Raw genomic sequence first — 24,351 nt, forward strand, 5'->3', positions numbered from 1 at the left:
CAAGTAGCCAGGTTTTTCTATATAGATAAAAATCACCTCAAGCAGGGCTATCAAAACTCTTTGGAAAGTAAACTCTAAATAGCTTTTTGGCTTTGTACTTCATCCTCTAGTCTAACACTACAATTGTTAGACACAAATCAAGCTTTAAAAGGTAGATTTCCTGGTCTCACTAGCCCACGAAAGTTTTCATACCCAAGTCCTAGTTCAATAAAACAAGACAGGACCATCATCAGGAGCAGCTATATAATTTTAATCTAAAGATTTGGGCATACAGAAAGCATTTCACATAAATTCTCTTTAGTCTTTAATTATATGACAGGACATAAAGACCTCAGAAAAATAAGTCTCTTCCCATAGATCTTAACCCTTGGTCTCTGCAGCAAAGACAGTTCCTAGTAATCCAGGTAACATGGTCTGTAAAATATTAATAAATAGGCCTGTCTACTGACTTCTGACTAAAGGACTGCATATAGCCTGAGAAGCAACATGATGGCCCAGTGGTCAGTACTTATATACATGGGCCTTTTGATCCTACATTTTCCTATTAGGTAGTTGGGATTGGTAGTTTCTCATCTTCTAGTCCTAAGTGTTATATTTAAGAGGGCTACATATTACAGTGGACCTTATTCAATGTCAGTTTTGTCAAATGTTGCAAAAGAATCCCAGTAATTAAAGTAAGTCACTAATTCTTTATGCTTCAGTTTCCTATCTCTTAAGTTAGCAATAAGCTCCCATGTTCAACTTCAGCCACATTCAATTTTTAAGAATCTTCAGAAGAAAAAAATGTTTCACATATAGTTAACAAGAATGTTGCTTAATAAGACTTGGGGCTGAGCTCAAAATAAATCCTGGTATAACCTCCTTCTGGTTGCTCTGGAAAGGACACTGATACATAAGGAAGTAACAAAGATGAAAAGCAGGGAAGAAATAACAGCTTGAAGTGAAGAAATGACACAGACCCCCCACATACACACTTTAAAAACTTTATTTATATAAAAAACTCATTTGTTTTTAAAAGCATTAACAAGACAGAAAGAAAAGAGAAAAGGTATGGAGCAGAACACAGGCCCCTTAGTAGTGTTCGGTGGGAAGGTGGGATTTTTGGTTCTCTGGAATTGAATGTTTAGTGTTTTTATAAACAAAAGAGGGAAAAAAAAGTTAAAGGTCCCCAAAAGCCCATGGCTGTTCTATTACCCACACCCCACCGAGAAAAAAGAGCACCAGGAAAAGAGCAGAAGAGGACAAAAGAAATCAAGAGTGGAGCCAGGTCTGGATGGGGCAATTTCCCCTGTGCAGTATGCTCTTAGGGGTCACAGAGAGCAAAAGGCTCCTTTTTGCCAGAAAAGGTAGATGAAAGTGGGAAGAAATGGAAAGGGGGAAAGGGTAAATGAGAAATTTTAATGCACGAGTAAAGGGGGTGGTGGGTTGTGCACTTTTCTCCTACCCCATAGCCTCAATATATAAGGGAAGGGGAAGAGAGGGATAAAGAACTCCAGTTGCATGGAACAGAGCTTTTAGATTAGATTAAGGGGAGTAGAAGGCAAATAAGGAAAAGGATTAAAAATAATAATAATAATCAACCCGCATAGCAGCTGATTTCTCTAGCCCAACCTGCTAATTAACATATGCTAAAGTGAGAGGAGGCAATACTGGAGGGAGGGGACAATTGGGGAGACCACTTCCCTGTAACTCCTTCAGAGATGACGGTAAATTCTGGGCACCTAAGGAGTAAGAGTCACACCACTCACTTCCCTTACCAACCTTACTTTGAGATCCTCAGAATAGAATTTTGGCAAAACCCCACCCATATGCTGTTGAGCAAAAGCTTGCTATGACTGAAATCATGGCTATACCAATCCTCAGTGAAGAATCTGAGGTTCTCTAGGTCACTTCTCTTCTTTCTGCTATTTAGGGCCAATAGTAGGTAAGAAAGCAACAAAATATAATTTGCAAAATTATGAGAAATGAGACTGCAGAGGCAAAGAAAGGCACATGGAAGGGCAGGAGGAGATGCACCCCAGGCCAAAGGCACAAAGAAGAGGCAAAGCCAGGGGCAATCCCCACCTTGTAAGGGTAAAAGGGACAGGAGTTATGTACATCAAGTCCTTTAGTTTGCCAACCAATCCAGGGCAGAGGCAAGGGACAGGCCTATAAGGATAGGAAAAGGAGAAACAGGGGAGTGGGGAAGCCAGTTTCAGACTAATCGTTTCATGTACATTCCTACTAGCTCCTCCTAGAGGTCTTCTTCTTCCCAAAAACACATCTTTCTGCTCCTTCTCAACCGAAAGTCTTCCTTGACATTCTCCCCTTTCTATAGCCTCTTGGAAATGGCCAGGCCAACTCAGCAGACATATCACAGGGCGGGAGAAGTGGGTTAAGGACAGCCTCTGTTTAAGGGGCAGCAGCAATAGCCCAGGGTTGGCATGAGGCTTGCAGAAGAGATGGAGTCTGTAGGTTCTTGATGGTCCCTGCCTTGGAGATGAGGAGAGCAAGGTTTCTTAATCCCAGTTCTAGGAGACCTTCACTTACTCAAGGGTCCTTTGCCAGGTGGCATGTGCCAATGTTGCCGGCCTTCTTTGCTTCAAAAATAGCCATTAGGAATAAGGGAAAAGTTCACACTTTCCCCTCTCTAAAAGAAAATAAAAGTCCCTTCCCCACCAGGAAAAAAATCTTGATTAAGAATCATCAGTTTATCAGACTGCTGGACATTGCATATACAGCATGTAACTTCCAATTCTTCCCACGGCTTCCAGTGAAGATTGCTATTCTCTCCATCCCTCCCTCCACAAAAGGCCAAGAGTTCCAAGGAGAACTGGCAAAAAGAACTAATCTGCAGCAGTTTCTCAAAAGATGCAAATAACTGAGTCAGGCTTCTTGGGAGAAAATGGAGGGAATGGGCGAGGGGGAAGCATTGAGACAATTAAACTTCACCAGAAGAAGTTGGGAGTTGATGGAAAGAAGGCAGCCACTTAGGGCTGTAAGGGCAGGAGGCAGCCTGGCAGTTGGCACAATAGTCCAGCGAAGAAAAAGGAAAATCATCAGTCAATTTCACCACCAAAAAATAAAAGTACATATAAGCCCAGATGGAATGGAGACAGTGGTGCTAAATCTTCTGCTGTAGAGAAAAAAGAAAAAGAGAGGATGTTAACGGGGTTGGGATTAAGGAGACCCCCCCCCCTCAAAAAAAGCTGAGCAAGTCTGGAGAAAGGAAAGCAGCACATAATGGAGCATCAGATTACCAGCTGCATGTCCCAGACTCTTAAGAGGTAATCATCACAAAAGCAGAACCCCTTGAGCCCCATGTGGCTGAGACTAGTTAGCCTCTGGCCTGATCAAATCAGCGTGATTGACAAATTGCTGGCACACAGGAGCCTCCTTCCTCAAGGACAATCTTGGGGGTGACTGAAGGACATACCATGGAGGGGTAAGACACTTGGCCCCCCTCATCATCCAAAACCAACACATCCAACTCTTCCTCCAGAGATTCCTGCCCCTCGTCCTGCTGTGAACACATGCAATTTGTTAGTATGAGTAGAGACAGGAACCTCATGTGTGTGCCAGACCTAGGGAAACTCTGAAAATTTGTAAACTCAAACAAAACAAGATACAATAGTAAGAGAAGGGCAAAACATTCATAAACAGGGAGGAAGAGGAAAAAGGTAATGTTTGAAAATAGATCAGTTAGTGTTAGTCATATCAGTAACACTTTTACAGACATGCTTCCCCCATTTTGACCACTGCACAATAGTGGCCCACGAAATCCCAACATGAGTCAAAACCCTTACTTTTTCCTAAAAACCCCTACCAGAAAAGGATGCGATCTTTCTCTGTACTTTTTTTTGTATTTCACAAAACACATAGGATTCAAAATAGAACTAGCCTTAGATGGATAGCAGTATATAAAAAGAATTTACCATCAAGGGTGTTGTTCCCTTCAATGGCTCCATGTCGCCTAGATCCCCCGATCGATCCAGTGTTCTATTGTGGTCTCCTCTCTCATTTGGTGTGGAATAGTTGTTATCTGGTTAAAAAAAAAAAAATGTATGCAGAAATATGACACTCCCCTCTACTGTACAATATATATCAAGCAGATAGGTGTAATTAGGCACCACTGTTGAGAACTGAGCTTGCCAAATGCTCCAGAAAGGCATTGAAGTCTGATGGTCCCAACTTAAAGAACTTGCATCTGGCTGACCGCGGTGGCTCATGCCTGTAAGCCTAGCACTTTGGGAGGCTGAGATGGGCGGATCACGTAAGGCCAGAAGTTCAAGATCAGCCTGGCCAACATGGCGAAACCCCATCTCTACTAAAAATATAAAAATTAGCCAGGTGTGATGGTGTACACCCGTAGTCCCAGCTACTCAGGAGGCTGAAATATGAGAATCACGCCACCGCAGTCCAGCTGGGAGTGAAAAAGTGAGACTGTCTCAAAAACAGAACTTGAATCTTGAATCTAAGATGGAAGACAATATGTATAAAATACCCAGAATATGACATAATAAAGCTAAACAAGAGGTCTGTCTGAAAATGGTATTGGAATTAAAAGAAGAGTGAGTGAAATATGCTGCAATCGTTAGAAAGGACCTGACAAGGGAGAACAGGACTTGAGTTAAACCTTTGGAGACAAAGAGAATTTGGAAAAGCAAAAGGGAAGGACATACCAGTAAGAGGTATTACATGAGCAGAATCAAGCTACAGAGTGAAAAGACAGAATAGCAAGCAGAATAGTTAGGCAGAAACAGAATGTATCCATTCACTCCGGAGAAGGAGACTGGGGTAGGAATATAATGGGCTATTAAGTTTAGGGACACAAACTTGAATGTGTAGTAATGGGAGAGGCATAGAAAGATTTCTGAAAACCTTTGAGCATGTAGGAATGTGAAAAAAGTAGACAGATCAGATTTTATTAAATTTCCTTACATACTTCAAAATGGAAATGATCAGCCAATGCTCTCCCAGGATAGTAAATGGTTAAGGGTGTTAGAAAAAAAACTGTAGAGCTAGACAGCTCTCCTTAGCCCAGTGAAATATTACTCCACATCCTTAGGCAGGAATTAATCACATACCTAGCGATTTTGTGTTTGATCCCATATTGCTCATCTGAATTTCTTCCCGATCAGGCTTCTTATCTGTATGAAGTCAGAAAGTTATCCATGTCAAAAACAATTCTTCAAAATCTGTACACATCATGAAAATTGCTCTCTGGTCCTCCTTTCTTCCCTTCATTCACACTTCTGCTTAGCACCAACTATGTGCACCACAACGCCTGGATAATTTTTCAGTTTTTTGTAGAGATGAGGTCTCACTGCATTGTTCAGGCTGGTCTCAAACTCCTGGGCTCAAGCGATCCTTGCACCTCAGTCTCCCAAAGTACTGGGATTACAGGTGTGAGCCATCACACCTGGCCCTTACAGACTCTTAAATCAAAAAACAATTCCATCTAAACTAGCAGTTTTCAAATTATTTGGTCTCAAGGTCCTTTTATAGTATTAGGAATTATGAGGATCTAAAGAACCTTCATTGGTGTGAGTTATATGTATTAACTGTTACCGTACTGAGAAGTTTAAAGTATCTATTTCACTTAAGTAAACTTATTACATGTTACCATAAACAATCTTTAATAAAATCCTTTACATTTTTGCACATCTCTTTGAAGTTTAGCTTAGATTCTCATATCTGCTTCTGCATTGAATCTGTTGTGATATGTTATTATAGTTAACGTATTATCAAGAAAATCCAGCCTCACACAGATAAAAAGTTGGAAAAGAGAGGATGATTTTAATAGTCTTTTCAGATAATTGTGGTTATTATTCTTTAATAGTATATTAATTAATAGTAGTTTCTTAAAGGTTGATAGTAATGTGGAATCTATAACTAACAATCTCTTCATACTGTTTAAAATCCATCGGTCCGTCTTGCACTTTTAATGGATCAATTACCTATGTGCGATTTTGACAAAACTTGCAAAATACTGCTTCAAGTTATCCAGATGTTCAAAATGCTAACACATAGCATTATACAATATTTTGAAATCACATTTGCTAATATCACTGTTTATTTCATTAGAAAAGTCTTTTTTTATTTTATTCATGTATTTTTTGAGACAGGGTCTTGCTCTGTTGCCCAGGCTGGAATGCAGTGGCACAATCACGGCTCACTGCAGCCTTGACCACCTGGGCTCAAGTGATCTCCCTGCCTCAGCCTCCCAAGTAACTGGGACTACAGGAATGTGCCACCATGCCTGGCTAATTTTTTTGTACAGACATGGTCTCATTACGTTGCTCAGGCTGGTCTCAAACTCCTGGGCTCAAATGATCCTCCTGCCTCAGTCTCCCAAAGTACTTACATTATAAGCATGAGACACTGCACTCAGCCTAGAAAAGTCTTTTCAGTATTGGGAAGTTACCAGGCTCACAGTAGCAAATAAAAGTTTTTCAAAACTACAATTTCCACTTGAAAGCTCAGGCAGCAAACACTGTGTTCTTTTCCTCAAAGCAACAAGCTTATCGCATTCATTTTTTCAGGAAATGTCTGCCAAATGCGCACATCTGAATAATCCCTTTGTCTACCAGACATTTTTTTCCAAGTAAAAATGGTGTTCCATTAAACAAAGTGGCTAGTGTGACTGGGTACAGGGTGTAATCCCAACACTTGGCCAAGGCAGGAGGATCACTTGACACCAGGAGTTTAGGACCAGCCTGGATAACATAGGGAGACCCCATCTCAAAATAAATAAACAAACAATTAAAAAGTGGCTAGTCTAACTAGTAACTGAAACAATAACGTAAGTACATTTCCTTAAGACAACCATCATGCTTTAATATGCTATTTCATCAGTACAGAATATTAAAAAGATGTATACTCAAGGGTAGAAAAATAATAAAAGTGATTTTTATTTTCTCATGAGATGGAGTCTCTACTCTGTCGCCCTGGCTGGAGTGCAATGGTGCGATCTTGGCTCACTGCAACCTCCACCTCCTGGGTTCAAGTGATTCTCCTGCCTCAGCCTCCTGAGTAGCTGGGATTATAGGGGTCTGCCACCACACCCGGCTAATTTTTGTATTTTTAGTAGAGATGGGGTTTCACCGTGTTGGCCAGGCTGATCTTAAACTTCTGACCTCAGGTGATCCACCCTCCTCAGCCTCCCAAAGTGCTAGGGTTACAGGCATGAGCTACCACACCTGGCCTGATTTTTTTTCTTCTCCAATTAAGTGAAAATGGCTCTCTGCTTTTACCTATGTGAGTGGCAATGAAGACTACAATGACTCATTCAGCATTATGTCACTGCTAAGTCACCAGAAACATCACTGCTTTCTGTGCCATAAGTACAAATGGTAACAGTCTTGGGACTCTCAGACCACACTTTAAGAACCAATAATCAAGGAAAAAGCCAAGTGTGATTAAGATAATAATGGTCACAATATACACTTCATGTGAAAAAGAAAAAAATCACAAAACAAAATATATAATTCATCTCAGAGGAAAAATGTGTTTGCTCACATGGTAAAAATGTTTAAAAAGATACAAGTGGTTTTCTCTGGATAATAGAAACAAGTGATTTTTTGTTATTTTTCTGATTGTTTATATTTTGTAATTTTAAAATAGTAACTATTATAATATTCGGTATTAAATGGAAATTTAAAAGGAGAAAAAATAGAGAAAACAGACTAGAGTTCACTTTCCAGTGTTTTAAGTTCACAAGCAATGATAAGGGAATCACACTCAGGCTAATTACCTGTTTTGTTTTAATTTCTAATGCTTAGACTTACCCTTTTCTGCATTAGGATCCTGGAGTGGAGAATTATTCCCCTCCCCCAAAAGACTACCTAATTCAGAAATAATATATATCCTATTTGTTAGTAAGCCACCTAGAACAGCAAGAGTGGCTAAAAGGAGAGGGTGTGCCTTCTGGATACTGCACCTGATTTTTGGTTCCGGTCAATGAGAGGGAGAGTACTATCATCGTATGAATGACTGCTCTGGCTTCGGGAAGCATTGTTTAGATTCACCTAGAGGCAAACACAAATGCAATAATATCACAGAATACTGAATTCACCCATATCTTATGCTCTAATGGGCATAAACCTCTAGGTTCCTATTCCCAAAAAGGATTACGAAAAAGCAACTCATAAGAGTTGAATAAATAACCTAGATAGTGAAACAAACTAGGATATTATGGCTTCTATTTGTGTTCCAGAACAGGAGATTACAAAGGATCCAAATGTTGATACTATCAGAAGAAAATACAGTTTCAGAGAATAGTAAAAATTCCCTCAAAGGGCTATGGTAGATTTGGGCAAAAGTCAAAAAGGCCATCATCCTTCATTATCACCTGCACCTAAAGTATGTTATGACATAGAGGGATGCCTGAGCTGTGTCGGCAACAAATGAATTGTAGACACATCATCCTTTTGAGGAGTAAACCAAATGTTTTTCTTTTTTTTTTTTTTTTTGAGACAGGGTTTAGCTATGTTGCCCAGGCTGGAGTGCAGCAGTGTGATTTCGGCTCACTGCAACCTCCACCTCTTGGGCTCAAGCGATCCTCCCACCTCAGCCTCCTGAGTTGCTGGGACTACTGGCAAATGACACAACTGGCTACTGGCTACTTCTTTTATTTCTATTTTTGGTAGAGATGGGTTTCACCATGTTGCCCAGCCTGGTCTCACACTCCTAGGCTCAAGCAATCCACCTGCCTCAGCCTCCCAAAGTGTTCAAATACAGGTTTGAGCCAACACGCCTGGCCAAATAATTCCTAATTAAGAAATATGGGTCAAAAATAGATTTAACATGAGGCCGGGTGCGATGGCTCACGCCTGTAATCCTAGCACTTTGGGAGGCCGAGGCAAGCGGATTGCCTAAGCTCAGAGTTCAAGATTAGCCTGGCCAACATGGTGAAACTTCATCTCTACTAAAAATACAAAAAATCATCTGGGCATGGTGGTGTGCACCTGTAGTCCCAGCTACTGGGGAGGCTGATGCACAAGAATCACTTGAACCCGGGAGGTGGAGGTTGCAGTGAGCCAAGACTGCACCACTTCACTCCAGCCTGGGCGACTGAGTGAGACTCTCAAAGAAGAAAAAAAAAAAAATAGATTTAACATGATGGTGAAATGGAAGAAACCAAAGACAACAGAAGCATTATCCTGGGACCAAGAAAAAAAAAAAAGTAGAAGTCTTGGTCTCAAAAGTTACTATACCTGAAAGTCTGATTTCTTCCATCCTTCTTTCTCCAGTGGCTTCCGCAGTTCCTTATATCCCCAGATTGTTTGTAATACAAGTGCTGCTGCTCGAACTTCTTTTTCTGAGCGGTTCCTTTGGAGGAAAGTAACACCATATGGAATTTGGATATAAGACCAGGAAAAAAGCTTAGACCCTAAATCCTCTAATAACATAAGAATATAATGCCAGGGGCAGGGCATGGTGGCTTATGCCTGTAATCCCAGCACTTTGGGAGGCCAAGGCAGGTGGATCACCTGAGGTTAGGAGTTATTCAGGTTAGGATGTTATTCATCCTGGATAACACGGTGAAACCCCATCTCCACAAAAATACAAAAGAGTAGCTGGGCATGGTGGCACACACCTGTAGTCCCAGCTACTCAGGAGGCTGAGCCTGGAGAATCACTTGAACCCGGGAGGTGGAGGTTGCAGTGAGCTGAGATTGCACCACTGCACTCCAGCCTGGGTGACAGAGTAAGACTCTGTCTCAAACAAACAAATAAGAATATAAATGCCAAAATGGGTTAAATCAAAGTTTTACCAAATCCTATATTCTATCCCAAATAGTGACACAAAAAAAGTCTGACATAAGAGCCTATTATCAATTTATGGATCAACATCAAGACAGATAATAGAGCAATAGGTCTTCACACTTTACATGTAAATAAGGGGAAACTTCCTTTTTTTTTTTTTTTTTTGAGATGAAGTGTCGCTTTGTCGCCCAGGCTGGAGTGCAGTGGCACGGTCTTGGCTCACTGCAAGCTCCGCCTCCCGGGTTCACACCATTCTCCTGCCTCAGCCTCCCGAGTAGCTGGGACTACAAGCGCCTGCCACTACACCTGGCTAATTTTTTCTATTTTTAGTAGAGACAGGGTTTCATCATGTTAGTCAGGATAGTCTCGATCTCCTGACCTCGTGATGTGCCTGCCTTGGCCTCCCAAAGTGCTGGGATTACAGGCGTGAGCCACCGCGCCCGGCTTCCTTTTTCTTAGTAACCAAAAGAAGGAAACAACTCCCGACTCACTCAAATTCTTCTGATTATAATTTTAGGTGGTAAGCTCACCCTGATTTGTTGATCAACACCAGCTTCTCAATACCCTGTGTCTCTCGAAGCTTTTTGGCAGCCTCCAAGTTCTCAGCGATAACCTCATTGATAGTGTTCAAAATAGAGACCACAGTGTCCTCAGAGAAATTCCAAGAGGAGTTCTGCTGTCCTCCTGGCAGATTCTTTACCAAGTTAGGAATAGCATGTTTACCTAGTCAGAAAGAATGTATGCAGGGAGAAAAGATCAAGTCAGGTCATGAAGAGCCTTACATTATACTTAATTGCATTAATCATATCAAGTGTAGGTGCTGTCCATAAGAATCAACTTCATTATCCTATAGGATTATCATCTCAAAAGGGCTAAGGACCTGAAATAGCCATGAATTTACTGTCCTACCTATTCCTTTATTTCTTTTCTACTTCAACCACATTGAAAGTGCAAATACTATACATTAGATAAGCTACACAGTCCTTTCAGATACTCTAATGAATATATCTTGAATATTATAATAATTTGATAGAAGAGTTATTATGAATTTAAAATATAAATAAACAACTGGGCTCCGCTACTAACTAGCTACATTAACTCTGGGCAATTTACTTAACTTCCATGAGTTAAGTAATTTCCTTATCCTATAAATAAAAATGGACCTTTGTAAAGTGGTGAGGATTAAATGAAAACACAGAAGCGTTTAACAATACCTAGTAACAAAGTAAGTGCTCAATAAATAATAGCAATTATTATTCTATTTTTGAAGACTCGTCACTTGTTTTCTTTCCAAGAACCATTAAATTGAAACCCTTACCAACTCTCACATTCAGGAACTATGAAGTGGGGGAGGGTCCTTCCCTTCAGTCATTTCAATAAATTCAATAAATTATTAGGCACCTGCTGGACTACAAACACTGTGCTAAATTTTGAGGTAATAGTTAGCATTCAATTCCTCACCAATTAATTCTTTGTTGCGAGCATCCACAGCCAGGTTTCTCAGTGCTCCAGACGCAGCTTTCACCACCCGTTCATGTTCATTAGTCAGGAGGTCAGCTATGGCAGAAAGAGCCTTCTCTTGACGCAGAGCAGAGCGGATGTATCGACCATACTAGAATAACACATACAAAGGGGTAGAACAAATTACAAATGGCAGCAAACTAGTTATCTAAGTTTTCCCATCTCCAAATCCATTTTCTAAAAGGTACTTTACCGTCCAGCGCCCAGCACACAAGTTCTGGATAGCTCCAGCTGAGGCTTCTAAGATGGCAGGAGTCTTGCTCTCCTTAAGAAGTGAGATGTATATCCGAACCACCTCTGGCTGAAACAAGAGCTCATAGCCTGCACAAAAGAGAAAAAGAAGGCAGAAGGTGCTAATCAGTACCAATAAACCAGGCTCTAGCTGGCTGGAGTTCAGCCTTAATACTCCCGGTTGATGGATTTATGCTTCTATACCATCAGGTTCCCTAAACTCTCTCACACTCTCTACAGCAAATTTAGAGGCCAAATTCCATGTCTTAAGAATAATGAGGCCAGGCGCAGTGGCTCAACACCTGTAATCCCAGCACTTTGGGAGGCCAAGGCAGGCAGATCATGAGGTCAGGAGATTGAGACCATCCTAGCTAACACGGTGAAACCCCGTCTCTACTAAAAATGCAAAAAATTAGCTGGGCATGATGGTGAGCGCCTGTAGTCCCAGCTACTCGGGAGGCTAAGGGCAGGAGAATGGCGTGAACCTGGGAGGCAGAGCTTGCAGTGAGCCAAGTTCACGCCACTGCACTCCAGCCTGGGCGACAGAGTGAGACTCTGTCTCAAAAAAAAAAAAAAAAAAAAAAAGACTAATGAATCCATGGTAAGAGTGGAACAAATATCAACTCATTATACTCAACTCCTCTCTTTCCTTCCTTCTTGCCTCCTCCCCCATAGCTTTGCCTTTGGTTCTGCCATGAGCACTCAGGGGCTCCATTTAGCTCATTGACAGCACTCAAGATTAAAAATTCCTCATCTCAAATCAATTATTTCTAACTTAACCCAGTCATTCTTCCCATCTTTGCAATTACTACAATGGTCCATTACAGATTAAACGTTTACAATTTTTATATCCATGGAGAGCTGTGAACTTTGGACTCACTGTATTGATGAATATAAAGATCCAAATTTCTTATAGTAAGGTGTAAAAATTATCTTTTTTTTTATTTTTGAGACGGAGTCTCTATCTGTCGCCCACGCTGGAGTGCAGTGGCACGATCTCAACTCACTGCAACCTCCGCCTCCCGGGTTCAAGCGATTCTCCTGCCTCAGCCTCCAGAGGAGCTGGGATTACAGGCACCCGCCACCATGCACAGCTAATTTTTGCATTTTTAGTAGAGACAGGGTTTCACCATGTTGGCCAGGCTGGTCTCAAACATCTGACCTCAGGTGACCTGCCCGCCTCAGCCTCACAAAGTGCTGGCATTACAGTCATGAGCCACCGCGCCCAGCCTAAAAAGTATCTTTCTTAGTAAAGGAGCTTCTTTTATAAGTGGGGTTTAAGTCTCAGGCACTGTAGTGGTCATTTATGGCTCCCAAATTTCTGCTCTAGACCACCATCAGGACCTTATTCTATCCTCAAGTAACCTGAATAACTGCCTTAACAAGCAGTCCTTTGTAAGTTACTGCTGTAATACCATACAGCTTCCCAATACTTTCACAATTATTTCAATCTGAAAGTTGGAAAAGAGAGGACAATAAACATATTACATAAAGTCTGCTGTTAGGTTACCAAATATCTTATCTTTGTACTATGTTTATGAGACCTCTGGAGACTGAGAAGATAACTTACCCCGAGCTGGACTCGTTCTTTTAGGGAAATCCACTGTGTCATTTGCCGGATCCTCTATGGGTTTTTTCCCTATAAAAACGAAAAAGGGCAGGAAAAGGGGTAAGTCCGTTTAAAACAGAAAAGATTCCACCTGGCACATTTTTCATTCTTCGGTCAGAACCTTTTGATCACAGATGCACCACGAGGGGCAAAGGGCGGGTGGGGGCAACTTGTTCCAGCAGGGGACTATTCAGAAACAAGGATAGAAAACAGGCAGCAGATAGGTAAGATGAGGATGACCATTGTTGATGCTATTGTCCTGAGCTCTGATAATGGGGACTGCTGCCCAGAAACAGCATGCCATGAGCTATTAGCTCCAAAGAGCTAAACCTGTTTCAGTGTCTTCCTCAACTGAACTTTCCTACATGCATAGACAGGGAAAGGTTAGGCAAGGACATACTAGGGAAGTTAAAACCAAAACATGCAAATTAGAAGTAGATAAGCACCTTAAAAGACTCCACTCACCTCTGGAGAACCACTCATCTTCCAGTGCATCACCCAAGGCAGAAAGCAGAGAAGGGAAAAGAAATAAGAAAAATGCAGGAGAAAGATGTCAGCAGAATCATGGGCAAATAAGCAGGGAAGCACAGAGAAGAAAAGAAAAACACAGAAAATGCAAAGGACGTATGGGGAAGAAGGTCCCAGATTAGTTGAGTTCTCATTTTCCACTGCCCCACTCATTGATACCACCACCACCATCACCATCACCACCAACACACCACCACCACCACCCCACCACCAAACCTTGAATGAAGCACACAACACAGGAGAAGCAGCAAAGCAAAAAGACATCTGTAACCAGGCAGATTCCCATACTGCTTGCCAAGTATTTTGTACCTTAAGCTAAAGTGTTCCTTCCTTTCCCTGTCCCACATTAAAGAGTAAGAAACAAGAACCAAGACTCACCTTTGCCCTTCTTGGCCCCAAAGCAACTGGCAGCGTGTGGCCCAGTATTGTTGGCAACATTGGGAGCTGCCTCTTGGTAACGCTCTGCCTGTGGGATCTCCCGGTGAACTTGATATGATAAGTTCCGAAGGAGGCAAACACAGTTCTCTACAAGCTTAGGTACACAAGATAAAAGGGCCAATGAGAAAAAAGAATGTCTATTGTGATTTCTCCATAAGTACAGGTTTCCATGACTCAGGTATTAAAATGTTGATATTCAAATGCATAACCCAATCCGTAACTTCTCAGGATGCCTCTTAAGCGCTCCAGGCTTCTTGAAATCCCTGTAGCCTCAGGCTAATGGAAGGCCCAACTATGGACTTACTGGCTTCTGCCACTACTTGGTGTGTGACTGAAACTTGGATCATCATTCTTACTACTTAGACAATGTACAGTTTTGGAAGACAGCTAAGCAGCTTTAAAATATATAGGTGACAGATTATTAAAAAAAGAGAAAAAAGCTGGGCACAGTGGCTCACACCTATAATCCCAGCACTTTGGGAGGCTGAGGCAGGTGGATCACCTGAGGTCGGGAGTTCAAAACCAGCCTGGCCAACATGGTGAAACCCTGTCTCTACTAAAATACAAAAATTAGCTGGGCATGGTGGCAGGTGCCTATAATCCCAGCTACTTGGCTGAAGCAGGAGAATCGCTTGAACCCAGGAGGGAGAGGTTGCAGTGAGCCGAGATCATGCCACTGTACTCCAGCCTGTGCAACAGAGCCAGACTCCATCTCAAAAAAACAAACAAACGAAACACATGTTTTCTTTTAAGTTGAATGCCCACTTTAAGGAGTAGGGGCTTGGCTGGGCACAGTGGCTAACGCCTGTAATCCCAACACTTTGGGAGGCTGAAGTGGACGGATCACGTGAGGTCAAGAGTCTGAGACCAGCCTGGCCAACATGGTGAAATGTACTAAAAATACAAAAATTAGCTGGGCGTGGTAGTGCACGCCTATAATCCCATCTACTTGGGAGGCTGAGGCACGAGAATCACTTGAACCCAGGAAGCGGAGGTTGCAGTGAGCTGAGATCACATCACTGTACCCCAGCCTGGGCAACAGAGTAAGACTCTGTCTCAAAAATAAGGGGTAGGGGCCAGTAAAAATTGTTAACAGTACTTGAAAGCCTGAGATGATAGGTCTCTGACCTACAGATACTTCATAGTTGTGGTGAACGGAATTCACTCAGTCATTAAAGGTAAGACAAGCACTTACCTTGCTGTCTGAATCCTTCTGCCCAATCTCAGCCTGAACAATGAAAATGAGGGCATCAACTAAACCATCACATTCCCGAAGTTTCCGGCGAGCTTCACTCCTCTCTGAGCTTACATTCCTGAGGGGAAACCAGAAGCTTCAAGATGACTCAAATCCAGAAATCCTCCCTTAAATATCCCTCAACACCTACAAGATTCCTGAATATTTTTTTCAACTCACTATAATAGTGAATACCTATCATAAGCAAGGTACTGCAGTTCAGAGAAAGTTGATTAACAGTCCCCACCTTCTGAATGTTTATATCACTGTGGGGTAGGGGTTAATGATACATACCAGATGCAGTAATTCAAGATGGAATATACACTTCTTGTATGGAAGTATAATACATATGTAGAACAGAGCACAGAGGCGTATTCCAAAGAGAGAAAGATTATATAGCAGCATGTATAGGATATAAAAATAATTCAGGAAAACTTTAATAAAATAAAGGCACTTGAGTTTAACCACAAAAAGATAAATAAGAAGAGAAAGGCATTCACAGAAAGAACAGACCTTCCTCACCCATGCCCTAACCTCCTAGTGCTCTGTACCCCTTTTGCTGCATTTATCACAGCCTGACTTGAAATACAGATAACTAGGGCAAGGACATAGACAAGTCCAGGCCTAGACCACCTTACATGTGGTAGATGCTGAACAAAAGCTTACCAAAGTAGATGAACAAAGTCAAAGAGGCATAAAAGTGAAGAGGATGTGTGGGGAACAGCAAGAAAACTGATATAGGTACATGCGGTATACATAACAGAATAGCAACAAAGGTAGAAAGACAGGTTGGAGTTACAGTATGCAATACAGATAGGAATGGAGGCTAAAGAATAGGCTAAACAATTTTAATTGTTTTTTAAGGAAATTTAAGTCAGTCCTCAAAAATTCACCTTCATATTCTCAAAGCCCCTACTGTTACCTAAGGCAGCCAGCTGTGTTGGTGAGCACCGATTCCCACTCAATATGGCGTGGCTTACAGTCTTCATTAGGTTCCCGCTCCCAACCAGAATGAGGAATGATCACTTCATCTGTCAAGGCATGCAGTGCATGGTCCACAATCTCCATTTTGATTGAGTCATGGGATGAAAGATTCCACAGGGTTCCTGGAAGAGACAACTCATCAGATGGCTCTTGAGCATTCAAGACAACATGTCTGAAGAACATCAAAGAGAATCTCCTATTATATCATTTCTCAGTCTTCCCCAGTGACCAAATACCTTGTAGTAATATTCAAGTTTTGTTTGTGAACCTCAGCAAGAAACATGTTCTACATTACAGCTCAAAAATAAACATACAGATCATGAAATAAGGTTTTGTAAAGCACTATTTAACGATAAGCAATGCTCTCTGATGTATCTATACCAGAGTTTTTCAACCTCAGCACCACTGACATTTTGAGCCAGATAATTCTTTGCTATGAGGAGCTGTCTTGTCTATTGCTGGATGTTTAGCAGTATACCTAGCCTTTACTCACTAGATGCCCGTAGCACTCCCTCTCTCCTGTTCTAAGTTATAACAACCAAAAATATCTCCAACACTACAAATGTCCGAATGTCCTCAGGGCGGGGCAGGGCAGGCAAAATGGCCCACAACTGAGAAGCAATGGTCTATATTACTTCTTCTTTATTCCTTTCCCTTGGAATGCTGATTATGCTCCACAAAATTGTGTTTTATTCACTAATGGATCACACAAATAGATCACAACCCACAATCTGAAAAACTACTGCTCTAAATAAAGCAAGGACCACAGGCTTAGATGTCTATATGGGCCAAGCAGGTGAGTCAAGAGAGGAAGATATTTAAAAGAATTACAAGCATGTGAAAAAATAGCCGTTGACAGCTCCATGTTTGGGAAACAACATCCTAAACGGCTATAGTTGGTCAGATAATAGAATGCGTTGGAGATTAGTGTAAATTAGAGAACACATGCTCCAATCAGTTCAGACCAAATACTGCTAGGAAAGAAAAGAGATCCATTGTTAACAACTTTTCCACATTTTTAATAGAAGCCAAGAATCTGGAATTTTAAGTGAAATCTTCTGAATTTTAAACATCAGCAACCAGTTCTTTAAAATTTCAAAAATTGGCCGGGCGCGGTGGCTCAAGCCTGTAACCCCAGCGCTTTGGGAGGCCGAGGTGGGTGGATCACAAGGTCAGGAGATCAAGACCATCCTGGCTAACACGGTGAAACCCCGTCTCTACTAAAAATATAAAAAAATTAGCCGGGCGTGGTGGCGGGCGCTTGTAGTCCCAGCTACTCGGGAGGCTGAGGCAGGAGAATGGCGTGAACCCGGGAGGTGGAGTTTGCAGTGAGCCGAGATCGCGCCACTGCACTCCAGCCTGGGCAACAGAGCGAGACTCTGCCTCAAAAAAAAAAAAAAAAAATTTCAAAAATGCCGTGTGATCCAAACAAATCTGTGAGATGGATTTGACCCAAGGCCACCAGTTCACAACCTTCCATCAAAAGTAAAAGGTCTGGAAATCCCTCTAGTTCTTAACATCACTAGAGAGTAACAGGGACTTAGCAATTTTCCTTAGGCCTAGAACTCACCAGTAATGACTTCAGTAAGGTCCATATCACGAGCCTTTCGGAGCAATCGCACAAGGGCAGGCACACCATCACAGTTTTTTATGGCAATCTTGTTATCCTGGTCACGTCCAAAAGAGATATTCTTGAGAGCTCCACAGGCTCCAAGGTGCACTTCCTTTTTGGGATGGTCTAATAATCCCACCAGTACTGGGATGCCCTTGAGCTTCCGCACGTCAGTCTTCACCTTGTCATTGCGGTAGCATAAGTGTTGCAGGTATGCAGCTGCATTGGACTTGACAGCATCCAAGCGGAATCCAAGCATGGCGATCACCTCTGGCAGCTCTGGCTGTCTCCAATTAGGAGGTGGGGGCCCTCCTTTGCGCAGGCTATCCAAGCTTGCTAAACTTCCTCGCTCATGCTGGGCCAAAGGAGCCCAATAGTATTGATCCGATGGCACCTCCTCACCAATCATGTCTTCATAGCTCCTGAGAAGTTTTGGAATAACCAAGAAAATACATCAAGTCGTTATGGCTAGCTTCCTGGACATTCCCATTACCCTCATCTGCAAAGCAGGATTAAATAGAGTTTCAGTGTGCTCATCTTCTCTCTCCTTTGCATGAATAATATACTGACCAATTTTCCTCAATGGGTTAGGAAAAATAAAAGGTAATAATAATCTTAAAGGCACCTACAATGTAATTAAAACTACACTTTTTTCTTTGAAGTCTGCAGGCTTAGAAAGTAACAAGCATTCAGGATAGGCTAATCAAAAAGAAAGAACCAAATCCTTATTACTTATCATTTATTTGAATGATACCTGACAGCTATTAACTTTTCTAGGTAGAGATCAGGATAAACTCTCAAAAAGCAGAATTAACCAAAGTAACTGACTCAATGCCACAGAAGTCTGAGAACAGTTCCTTAACCAAACAGGAAATTAGGCATTTATACACAGGAAACAACTGGTGGGTTAAGACCTTTAAATATATTTCATATTTAAGCTTCTCCTTATCCTATTTTGGAAATTATAAAAGATGGATTGATAGAGAAAAACTAATAAAGGACTTCCTGCTACATTATAGGAGGATCTGGGTTTGGTACTGATGAAGTATAAACTTGAAAAGTAATTTTCACAGTCATCCCAAGGTCATGTCTGCTACTCAACAAATGCGTTAGCGGAAAGATTCCATCCTCCAATTTCTAAAGACAATACCTCCAGTTCTTTCAAAATGGAGCCTATTCACCAACATCACATTTGGGAAGCCCAGCCACTAGGAACAGAGAAAGCAATTGAAAGTAAGAAAAATCAAACCAGGAGACAATTCTTCCTGTTTCAGTACTACCAACAACCACTAGAGGGTGAGTCTGTCACACTATTATTTATTCATAACTACCAGGAAGAAAGAAACCCATTATCTGTGAGCTCATCTCTTTCTGGCTCCCACAGGAGAGGAGAATCTATTGTGTGGAGCTCTCCAAATAAGCTGTTGTTTGTTCTACAAAACCACTCCCACTGTCACCAAATACTCAAGGTTGCCCTGAGCAGAAGAGCTGCCTCACAGGTATCAACATCAACTATGCAACAGTGATTCAGATAGACAAAGCATTTAGTAAAACATGACCAAGATGGTCTTAAAATAACACGGAAACAGGACCAGGTGTGGTGGCTCACATCTGTAATCCCAGCACTTTAGGAGGCTGAGGTGGGCGGATTACCTGAGGTCAGAAGTTCAAGACCAGCATAGCCAACATGGCAAAACCCTATCTCTACTAAAAATATAAAATTTAGCTGGGCGTTGTGGTGGGCACCTGTAATCCCAGCTACGTGGGAGGCTGAAGCAGGAGAATCACTTGAACCCAGGAGGTGGAGGTTGCAGTGAGCCGAGATCGCACCACTGCACTCCAGCCTGGGCAACAGAGCAAGGCTCCATCTCAAAAAACAAACAAACAAACAAACACAGAAACAAAATGAATAGCTTAGATAGCTAAGTTTTAAAAGTAGGCTATTGAGCAGTATGTTAAGATTCCATTTTTGTAGAGGGAAAATAGGATACAGTTACATGTACAATAAAAAAACCTCAAAGGATATGCAAGAAAATGTTAACAGTGGACCTTTATCAATAGATGGTATGCTTCTCTGGGTTTTTCAGGCTCCGTATTGAACATGTTTAACCTCTATTATTAATATACAGAATTATAAGAACAATTACCATAACCAAAATTTCCAAACAACTCTATCTTATATCTTTTTCTATATAGAGGCAGTGGATTGGACGTTCTTTCCTCTGTTTTACAAGTAACAAAGCTGTGCCCAGGAAGACCAAATGACTTGCTTGAGGCTACTTAGCTAGTGGCAAAGGCACAACTAGAACCAAGGTCTCAGGGTTCAGTGCTTTTTCCACTAATCACTGCCTCACTGTTTAAGTTTGACCTTGTATTACTCTTCTAGCCTAGAACAGGAAGCAGCAAATATTCTTGCTAGTCCAAGTCCATTGCTACCCTGGAACAAACCCAACCAAGAACGGCCCAAAACTCTATGTGAACTAGCACCACTAGGGACGGCAGAGAATGACCTGGCCACCCACACCCATCTGGGTCCAATCACTCTTTACTAATGAGGAAGTCAGAAAAAGTAGACTTGCAGTAGAGCCAACACCCTGGACAGACTGCTTCAATGATGGCTGTTATCTACCACTGTTCTAGGTTGCACCAGCCGAAGTCTGGTGCTCCTGGAGGAATAAAAATGACTCACATGGGAGTTGGATTAGCTATCCAAGACACCTGAAAGGTGAGTGACTCAGTCTTAGATAATGGGGCCTCTACCCCTAGGCCCGGCCCTGTTCACTCTTAACCAAAGCTACCTAATATGTGAGGAAAATTAGCACCAAGGCATTTGCTTTAAAAGGTCATGACCCCATATAGAGAAATTCAGCAACAGCTACTAGGATATCCTTACCATCAAGACCACCATAAATCATCCCTTGTTTCTTATCATTTCTCTTTACGTGGAAAACACTGTTTCTAATTTATTCTGAAGCAGCATTGGCAACCCATGGGCCAAACCTGTTTTTGTACACCCCCAGAATGCTTTTTATATTTTTAAAAGATTGTTTGAAAAAAAGAACAACAACATATGACAAAGATGATACATGGCCTGCAAAGTCTAAAATAGTTCTACATGGTCCTTTTTAGGGGTCTGTCGACCCCATTCTAAAGCATTCTCTCAAGGCAACAAGGCAAACCATATACCAGTCCAAACATCAATCACTCCTTTTTTCACATCACCAAAGAAATCTCCAGGGACAAGTAGTAAAGTCAGAGTAGGCAGCTGCTTAGTGACCTTTCAGAGTGTTGCTAATGTACCCCCCGACCCCCACCCAAGGATGCCACCACAATTTCACTTTACAATCAAATAATAAGACCCTAAGCACAGAATGTCAAGGCCCTTGTGAGGTCAAAGTTTGTTTTTAACTTTGGGATTAAAAACACCACAAGAAAGTTCTTACATATATCCTTAACTGTCTCTTTTGGTCCTGTATTCCTAAAACCTTCAACTTTGTTTTGTTTTGTTTTGAGACAGTCTCACTCTGTTGCCCAGGCTGGAGTGCAGTGGAGGCATCTTGGCTCACTGCAGCCTCTGCCTCCCGGGTTCAAGTGATTCTCCTGCCTCAGCCTCCTGAGTAGCTGGGACTACAGGCACGAGGCACCACACCCAGCTAATTTTTGTATTTTTAGTAGAGACAGGGTTTCACTGTGTTAGCCAGGATGATCTTGATCTCCTGACCTCGTGATCTGCCCGCCTCAGCCTCCCAAAGTGCTGGGATTACAGGTGTGAACCACCACGCCCGACTGACTCTGTTCTTAATACCAAACCAGAAGCTAAAGAAATTCCCAAGAAGTGAGCAAGAATTCCATGGCCCCAGACATCAGAATCCTCTGCCTAACACCAAAAGAGAGTCACATCTTAGCCAGAAACAGCAAAAACTTCAGCACAGAAGCAGAAGCAAAATTCAGTCTTCAGGACATAGACTAATAACAATCACAAGTTGTTTTCGTTTTTTTTTTTTTTTTTTTTTTTTGAGATGGAGTTTCGCTCTTGTTGCCCAGGCCAGAGTGCAATGGCACGATCTTGGCTCACCACAACCTCTGCCCCCCGGGTTCACATGATTCTCCTGCCTCAGCCTCCCGAGCAGTTGGGATTGCAGGCATGTGTCACCATGCCCAGCTAATTCTGTATTTTTAGTAAAGACGGGATTTCTCCATGTTGGTCAGGCTGGTCTCGAACTCCGGACCTCAGGTGATCCACCTACCTAGGTCTCCAAAAGCGCTGGGATTACAGGAATGAGCCACCGTGCCTGACCCATATATTCAAATTATAGAAAACAACTTGTGGACCAGGCGTGGTGGCTCATGCCTGTAATCGCAGCACTTTTGGAGGCCAAGGCGGGTGGATCACCAGAGGTCAGGAGTTTGAGACCAGCCTGGCCAACAGGGTGAAACCGCATCTCTACTAAAAATATAAAAATTAGCCAGGCGTGATGGTGCTTGCCTGTAGTCCCAGCAACTAGGGAGACTGAGACACGAGAAACACTTAAACCCAGGAAGTGGAGGTGGCAGTGAACCAAGATGGCGCCACTGCACTCCAGCCTGAGTGAAAGAGCAAGACTCTGTCTCTAAAAAATAAAATTAGAATATATTATTTTCATTTAAAAAATTATATATATAATATATACATACACATTTATATTTTATATATATAGCAAGTCAATACTAAGCCAAGTCAGAAAAGGGAAAAACACGGTAGCCTTTCACCCCAAAAAAAAGCAGAGGGGAGGAGGCCACAAGTATCTCTGATCCCAAAAAGCTCTTAGAAGTTGAAGGAAAAGCTACCCCTTACCCCTGGTTTTGGAAAGACCCTTTTCTTCCCCATTCCTGCCTACCTGAGGCGCCGACGAGGGTCAGAGGGTGTCCCAGTCCGACGGGCAGTGCCATAATCAGACATCATACCATAATCCAGGTCATCATAGCCCATACTACGCTGGTCATCCTCTAGCCCATAAGGCTCTGGATGAAAGCGATGCAGATCCACGCTGCTCCCACCTACCCGAACCTGGGGTTGGGGCCCATACACATCCTGTCTACTAGGTGCCCGGTAGCCTTCCATGCTGGGCCTATACCGCTCCTCAATGCGGGTCACCCGGGACAGACTGCCATAGTTATCGCTGCCACCTGGATAACCATCTTCATAGTGGCGGCTATAACCATCAGGAGGGTAGTGGAAGTTCCTAGGAAGGGTAGCAGTGCCGGCTTGCCCCACATAGGGACCAGGTCCCCCATTGCCATTCTTGCGGAAGTCACGACCCAAAGTCTGGATATAGTTGTTAGAAACTGATGAAGCATCCACAGGCAACCCGTCTGGTCCCATAGCGACTGGCTGTACTGTCCGTGTTGTCACAGTCTTCACTACTTTCTTGACCTGCAAGTAGGAAACAAGAAAAAGAAAAACTAATTAAGGAAGTGAGCAATTAAATTCTTTTTTTTTTTTTGGAGACGGAGTCTTGTATTGTTGCCCTGGCTGGAGTGCAATGGTGTGATCTCAGCTCACTGAAATCTCCGCCTCCCAGGTTCACGTGATTCTCCTACCTCAGCCTCCCGAGTAGCTGGTATTATAGGCACACACCAACACCCCTGGCTAATTTTTTGTGTTTTTAGTAAAGTCGGGGTTTCACTATGTTGTCCAGACTGGTCTCGAACTCCTGACCTCATGATCCACCCACCTCCCACAGTGCTAGGATTACAGGCATGAGCCACTGCGCCCAGCCATGAACAATTAAATTCTGTACCACTCTAAAAGAAACAAACCTTTACATCCCTAGGACACTTTACCTAGAAATGCCTTAAGGCCTACCATCTATCTTTCTTTCCGTCCTGTAGGAAGTCCCCAAGTAGGAAAATTGCCCTGACAGTAACTATGCCTATAAGGGAAGCTACTATAGACCTTGATGTACCTTCTCTCTTCCCTATGCCATTAGATTTTCCCATATCTCTTCATCCTTTCTATCTGGCCAGAGATCACTTTATGCAATCAGATCAATAATGGCATATCAGTCCTCCATTTTAATTAAGTGCTTAACCCCTCCCCTAATAGAGAAGAAAAGACCTCTTATCACTTCCAGATCTTATACACGTCTTAGTTTACCGTGGTCTCTGTGCGCCGAGTGGTCCCATCATCTGAGGTCTCCACAGAGACTACAGACATGGCTCCCTCAGGATCCTCCTCCGTGTAGGTCTCCACAATCTGCCCCGGCTCCTGCATCCTGGGGATGGTGCTATATAGAAGGTGACTGTGATCCTATATGCAAAAGAGAAAAGAGAAGAAACTACTATTAAGCACTATGTATTAACAAGCCATCCTAATAAGAAGCGTTAAGTAGTGACCCTGGAAACGGGGACTCCTCATGCATCTTCTATAGGCCTCAGGATTTTTAGATGGGTGGCTGTCATCTTT

At 42.4% G+C, this 24,351-nt stretch overlaps 1 protein-coding gene across 10 annotated transcripts in view; it reads right to left on the minus strand.

The window, feature by feature from the left end:
• Positions 1–229: 229 nt before the first annotated feature.
• CTNND1 (catenin delta 1) overlaps positions 230–24,351 on the minus strand; it is a 56,732-nt gene continuing 32,610 nt past the window's right edge. For 3 of the 10 annotated variants that reach the window (XM_023215554.2, XM_023215561.2, XM_023215555.2), the window contains 15 exons: positions 24,043–24,195; positions 22,784–23,319; positions 17,865–18,328; positions 16,233–16,416; positions 15,272–15,389; positions 14,017–14,170; positions 13,072–13,140; positions 11,464–11,591; positions 11,211–11,361; positions 10,280–10,472; positions 9,198–9,312; positions 7,922–8,009; positions 5,067–5,129; positions 3,915–4,021; positions 230–3,115 (listed from right to left, as the gene is read on the minus strand). In XM_023215554.2, the coding sequence (XP_023071322.1) occupies positions 3,104–3,115; positions 3,915–4,021; positions 5,067–5,129; positions 7,922–8,009; positions 9,198–9,312; positions 10,280–10,472; positions 11,211–11,361; positions 11,464–11,591; positions 13,072–13,140; positions 14,017–14,170; positions 15,272–15,389; positions 16,233–16,416; positions 17,865–18,328; positions 22,784–23,319; positions 24,043–24,195 (2,535 nt within the window). In that variant the 3' untranslated portion in view covers positions 230–3,103. The other 7 variants (XM_023215553.1, XM_023215559.2, XM_023215550.1 and 4 more) reach the window with 4 other exon arrangements.

Source organism: Piliocolobus tephrosceles, chromosome 13 (assembly GCF_002776525.5).
Source record: "Piliocolobus tephrosceles isolate RC106 chromosome 13, ASM277652v3, whole genome shotgun sequence".
Classification (NCBI taxonomy): domain Eukaryota; kingdom Metazoa; phylum Chordata; class Mammalia; order Primates; family Cercopithecidae; genus Piliocolobus; species Piliocolobus tephrosceles.